General features: G+C 44.9%; 1 protein-coding gene across 1 annotated transcript; it reads left to right on the top strand.

Moving 5' to 3' along the window:
• The first annotated feature begins 724 nt into the window (after positions 1–724).
• On the top strand, positions 725–1,098 carry LOC108536327 (NADH dehydrogenase [ubiquinone] 1 alpha subcomplex subunit 1). Its single transcript, XM_017882980.1, has one exon. The coding sequence runs from the start codon at positions 752–754 to the stop codon at positions 962–964; it is 213 nt and encodes a 70-aa protein (XP_017738469.1). The 5' UTR covers positions 725–751; the 3' UTR covers positions 965–1,098.
• Positions 1,099–6,215: the final 5,117 nt, after the last annotated feature.

Genomic DNA, 6,215 nt, shown 5'->3' with positions numbered 1-6,215 from the left:
TATGTCGTCCGCAATCTTACATGCTCCTGAGGTAATAGTTCAGCTGACCTGATTTAGGGTCAGCTAGGATAAAATGAGTAAATATTAATTGAGGAATAAAGTGCATATTTCTTTCTTTGGGAGACATAGATTACCCACACCCGTGGTGAAATGGCAAGCCAGCTCTCTTGAAATTAATCAGCCAATCAATCAATAACCCTGATTTGTATTGTTTGCCAAATTCCATGGTGCAAATACTCCCCCCCCCATATCCAATTTCAGACTACCAGTATGAAGTTATTGGACCTGAGTTGGGAAGAAATGCACACAATCAGCTCTCATGAGCCAATTCGAAGCAGCACTAGCATACACTGCCTCACACCCACAGATACTCTCAACTATTGCATCACTCCCATGATTTATCATAACTGTAGCCACAAGAGCAGCCTACGATACCTTTTGTCTTCTGGTGGCGTGTAATTAGAGACCCCATGAAATAAAGTCACATGCAAATGATTGACCAGGAAAAACCAACATCATTGGGAATGGAAGGTTATTTTTTTAATCTGCATAGGATTGAAGTTACAGTTAAGATCCTGTTTGATGGAACATGGTTTCACGTTTGAACTCTGGAGAAAAAATAACCTGGGGACATGGGTTCTCATTTTAGAATCTTACTGATAAGTGAAATGATAAGGACTACTGTCTTGACCTGAATGGGTAGCAAAAAACATCAGCCTAAGTAGGGTTTTGGCCTAGTAACGGGGCAGAGATGTGGTTCGAGGTTCTCCCCGGACTCGCCGTCATGGGCGTGTGCTTGTTTATTCCAGGACTGGCTACTGCGTACATCCAGAGGTTCACTAACGGGGGCAAGGAAAAAAGGATTGCTCATCTTGGGTATCACTGGAAACTGATAGAAAGAGATAGGCGCATCTCTGGAATTAATTGTTACTATGTGTCAAAGGGTTTGGAGAACATTGATTAAGGAAGCATTTTCCTGATTGATGAAAAAAATAACTCAGTTATGGCCATCTACCCCTGCTAGAAGGTTATACAGTGTATTATGTAACATGCAATGTGTTATGTAGTGCTTAATAAAAATAAAATGAAAAAAATGCATTTCTTTTTTTTTAAATATGTTACACAAAATCAAGCAATCTACCCAATGTAATCTTTATCACTGAAAAAAAACTGGAAGGCAATTGTGAGGCTTGTATAGACATAATGTACATCCATAATGTACATCAAGCATCTGTCTCTGTGCCTAGCACCTAATACTTCATAAATTGTAGTTGCTACTACTGTAGTAGACACTAGTATATTTTATTTAACTTTATTTTTTATTTTTTATTTATTTATTTATTTATTTTTGAGATGGAGTCTCGCTCTGTCGCCCAGGCTGGAGTGCAGTGGCCGGATCTCAGCTCACTGCAAGCTCCGCCGGGTTCACGCCATTCTCCTGCCTCAGCCTCCCGAGTAGCTGGGACTACAGGCGCCCGCCACTTCGCCCGGCTAGTTTTTTGTATTTTTTAGTAGAGACGGGGTTTCACCGTGTTAGCCAGGATGGTCTTGATCTTGTGACCTCGTGATCCGCCCGTCTTGGCCTCCCAAAGTGCTGGGATTACAGGCTTGAGCCACCGCGCCCAGCCTATTTGTTTTTTAGACAGACTCTTGCTCTCTTGCCCAGGCTGGAGTGCAGTGGCTCAATCTTGGCTAATTGCAATCTCCACCTCCCAAGTTCAAGTGATTCTCCTGCCTCAGCCTCCTGAGTAGCTGGGATTACAGGCACCTGCCACTGCACCTGGCTAATTTTTGTATTTTCAGTAAAGATGGGGGTTCACCATGTTGGTCAGGCTGGTCTTGAACTCCTGACCCTATGATCCACCTGCCTTGGTCTCTCAAAGTGCTGGGATTACAGGTGTGAGCCACCGCACCTGGCCAGTTTTTATGTTTTTAGTAGAGATGGGGTTTCACCATGTTGGCCAGGCTGGTCTTGAATTCCTGACCTCAAGTGATCCATCCGCCTTGGCATCCCAAAGTGCTGGGATTACAGGCGTGAGCCATTGTGCCCGGCTGACACTAGTAAATTTTACAAACATAGTTTCTTCAGAGATGACTGGGGAATACAGAAAAAGTATTTTTTTCTAGTTCCTTTTCTGAGTGGATCCTACAATGTTTAAAATTCCAGTTGGTTAGGTTTGAGCTGAGAGGGGTGTAAGAAAATAATTCCAGGTTGGGCGCGGTGGCGGTGTGAGACAGGAGAATGGTTTGAACCCGGGAGGCAGAGGTTACCTTGAGCTGAGATTGTGCCACTGCACCCCAGCCTGGGTGACAGAGTGAGACTCTGTCTCCAAAAAAAAAAAAAAAAAAAATTCCAGCTGGGACATGTTTAAAACAGATTGCACCTTCAACCTTCATGCATTATGTATAGTATCTAACAAATAGTATATGCTTAAGTTAATTTTCGTTTTAGTATACGGCAACAGCAATCATTTGGTTTATTAAAATGAGAGTGTACTGAGCACTTGAAATAGAGATGCATGTTCAACGTTAAAGGTAACCAAAGATGAAGATCTGAAAAGATAAAACTAAAGATGGTGATAACTCCGTGTGTATAAAGCAACACCACAGATGACGCTTCCAGGTGAGAATACTAAGTTGCTTTTCATCGCTTATCCAGTTAAACATTTGATCTGAACACGCCTGCGCTGTGTGATTGCCATTGATTTCATTTTATAGGGCAGGGTTTATAGAAGGAAGTGGCGTTTAAACTTACAGTGGTGGCTAGATTGTGCCATCCCTTGATCGGCAATGACCTTTACTTTTTACTGTATAAGGAAAGCCTGGTCATGATTACAAATTTAATACAGCCTGTATTATCATTTAGTGCTTCACAGGCCTTGGGTAATTGACTGTTAGAAAAACTATCCCTGGCCGGGCGGTGGCTCACACCTGTAATCCCAGCACTTTGGGAGGCCAAGGCGGGTGGATCACCTGACATCGGGAGTTCAAGACATGACCGATCAACATAGAGAAACCCCGTCCCTACTAAAAATACAAAATTAGCTGGGCGTGGTGGCGCATGCCTGTAATCCCAGCTACTCTGGAGGCTGAGGCAGGAGAACTGCTTGAACCTAGGAGGCAGAGGTTGCAGTGAGCTGAGATTGCGCCACCGCACTCCAGCCTGGGCGACGAGCGAAACTCTGTTAAAAAAAAAAAAAAAAAAAAAAAGTCCCTCGAAAGGACGAAAGAGGACAGGTAGTACACATAAGGAGTTGTGGATACAGATGTGTTGAAAACGTGACTGATCCTATTACTACTTTTATTGATTTTTAGGTCTGTTATTTCTCCATTTTGCCTGTGGGCAGGGAGCATCCCCTGAATTTTTATGTCCTTAGATGACTGTCACGGCTGCACAGCTGTATAGTGAGGGGCTACAAAATAACAGGTAGAGTTGGTTAGGTTCACGGTTAGAGTCCAGATTCTTCACTGCCCTTTTTTGTAGCGTCTGCTGTGAAATTGAGCTTTATTTTTGTACTCTACTGCTAGGGGATGAGCCAGATTAAAGCACTTTGAAGATAGAAGATTTAACGGTGGTGTGTAGTCTAGATTTCTTTCTTTTTTTTTTTGCAAGTGCAATTAGAAGGGTTTTCTTACAGCAGCTCTAACTGATGTGGTACAGCTACTGATCTCAGATCCATCTGTCACCAGTTTTTAAGGCCTGTTAAAATGCTGCTTAGGAAACAATCCCATTTGCTCGGTTTTATTTACTATCATTAAGTTTTTAAAAAATAGATGTTATATTCAACTAGCTCAAAATCCAACAATATGAGGTATGCAGTGAAAATAGTTGCTCTAATCCCCTGCCCAGCACCTGTCAATTGTCACACCACCCCAAAGGGTTTCTTTTTACTTTATTTTTTTTTTGAGATGGTGTTTTCGCTCTTGTCACCCAGGCTGGAGTGCAGTGGCGAGATCTTAGGTCACTGCAACCACCGCTTCCTGGGCTCAAGTGATCCTCCCACTTCAGCCTCCTGAGTTGCTGGGACCACAAGCACTTACTCCACACCTGGCTAATTGTATTTTTCATAGAGACAGGGTTTTGCCATATTGCCCAGGCTGGTTTCGAACTCCTGGGCTCGAGAGATCCGCCAGCCTCGGCCAGGTATGAGCCACCACACCTGGCCAATAGGGTTTCTTTATGCACATACAAATACAAACGGGCTCTTCTGTCTTGTATGCAATGGTAGTGTCTGACACATACTATTCTCACTTCTTTGGAAGTTTGGAAGAATGGTTCTTGTTTGAAATTACATCTACCAGGTTGTTACTTGTAGGGTCAAATAAAGTAGTCAATAGGAAGAGACTGAAAAAAGATAGAGGAAGCCATACATATTCAGAAGGAAGAGGAAGAGAATGGCGCTGCCTTTTCCTTGGGAACCAAATGATCATTTAGCCAGTGGCAGAGCTGGGACTGGAATCCTGATGTTTTGACTCCCAACCTAGTGTATTGTTCTTTGTGGCTTACTTCACTAAACACTGATTGAGTAAATGCTACATGCCAGGTGCTGTACCTCAGATTTGAATATGACACCACAGGCCGGGTGCGGTGGTTCACGCCTGTAATCCCAACACTTTGGGAGGCTGAGGTGGGCAGATCACTTGAGGCCAGGAGTTCGAGACCAGCCTGGCCAACATAGTGAAACTCCATCTCTACCAAATCATAAAATGACTTAAAATAAATGAATGTGACACAGAACTGCTCTGCAGGAACTTAGTCAGTGGGAGTGACAGACAATTATGTGAAGGATAAGTGCTGTGACAGAAGTTTGCAGAAGGTGCTGTGGGAGCACAGAGGTGGGGTAACCCAGCCTTGGGTTGAGGGGAAAGGAAAGAGCTTAGGGATACATTTCCAGAGGATGTCTACACTAAGCTGTCTGGAAGGCTGGATAGGATTTATGAGACAGAACTGAGGGGAGCACATTCCAAGCAGAGAGAACAGCATGAGGGTGGGGACACAAATAGCATGGCTATGTGGGAAACTCTACAAGCAGTTCTGCAGAGCAAAGAGTGCGAGGCAGAAGAGAGGGACTAGAGAGGTTGGCAGGGCCCAGAACCTGAATGTCTACCACTGGGTGTTGGAATTCCTCCTGAGGGCGACTGGGGAGTCTAGCAGGAAGCAGGAGAGTGATGCGACTTGTGCACATCTGCCTGGCTGCTCTGCACAGGGTGGGTTTAAAGCAGTGGTTCTCAGCTGGGTGAGTTTGCCTCCCAGGGCATATTGGAACATTTGCAGACATTATTCCTGGAGGCAACAGGTATGAGTGGGGAGGTGTTGCTGCCATCTAGTGGGTAGAAGCCAGAGATGCTTTTAATCATCCTAAATTGTACAGGACAGTCCCACATGACAGTTTCCGGTAGCCTTAAGTGTCAATAGTGCCAAGATTGAGAAACTCTGAAAACAGTAGCAGGGTCTCCATTAAGGAACACAGTAGGAAGTATTTTTTAAAAAATTCTGCCTGGGCACAGTGGCTCACACTTGTAATCCCAGCACTTTGGATGGTTGAGACAGGAGAACTGCTTGAGCCCAGGAGTTCAAGACCAGCCTGAGCAACAGCAAAACTCCTTATCTGTTTTGAAAAAAGTATTAAAGAGTCCAGGCGCAGTGGTTCACACCTGTAATCCCAGCACTTTGGGAGGCCAAAGTGGGTGGACCACTTGAGGCCAGGAGTTTGAGACCAGCCTGGCCAACATGGTGAAACCTCATCTCTACTAAAAATACAAAAATTAGGCCAGGCGTGGTGGCTCACACCTGTAATCCCGGCACTTTGAGAGGTCGAGGCAGGTAGATCACCTGAGGTCAGGAGTTCGAGACCAGCCTGGCCCTGGCCAACATGGTGAAACCCCATCTGTACCAAAAATTACAAAAATTAGGCGTGGTGGTGTGCACCTGTAATCCCAGCTACTTGGGAGGCTGAGGCAGGAGAATCACTTGAAGCCGGGAGGTGAAGGTTGCAGTGAGCCGAGATCAAGCCACTGCACTCCATCCTGGGTGACAGAGGGAGATAAATAAAATCAAAAATTGTTGGGCCTTATGCCGGGCACCTGTAATCCCAGCTACTAGAGAGGTTGCAGCACAAGAACTACTTGAACCCAGGAGGCAGAGGTTGCAGTGAACTGAGATGGCGCCACTGCACTCCAGCCTGGGTGACAGAGTGAGACTCCCTCTCAAAAAA

The sequence above is a fragment of the Rhinopithecus bieti genome, unplaced genomic scaffold (assembly GCF_001698545.2).
Source record: "Rhinopithecus bieti isolate Rb0 unplaced genomic scaffold, ASM169854v2 scaffold_14067, whole genome shotgun sequence".
Lineage (NCBI taxonomy): Eukaryota > Metazoa > Chordata > Mammalia > Primates > Cercopithecidae > Rhinopithecus > Rhinopithecus bieti.
Note: the sequence above shows the minus strand (reverse complement) of the source record. Positions and strands in the feature narration are given on the sequence as shown.

What these genes read in the sequence shown, in the direction of transcription:
- LOC108536327 (XM_017882980.1), top strand. Translation starts at nt 752, where the DNA reads ATGTGGTTCGAGGTTCTCCCCGGACTCGCCGTCATGGGCGTGTGCTTG.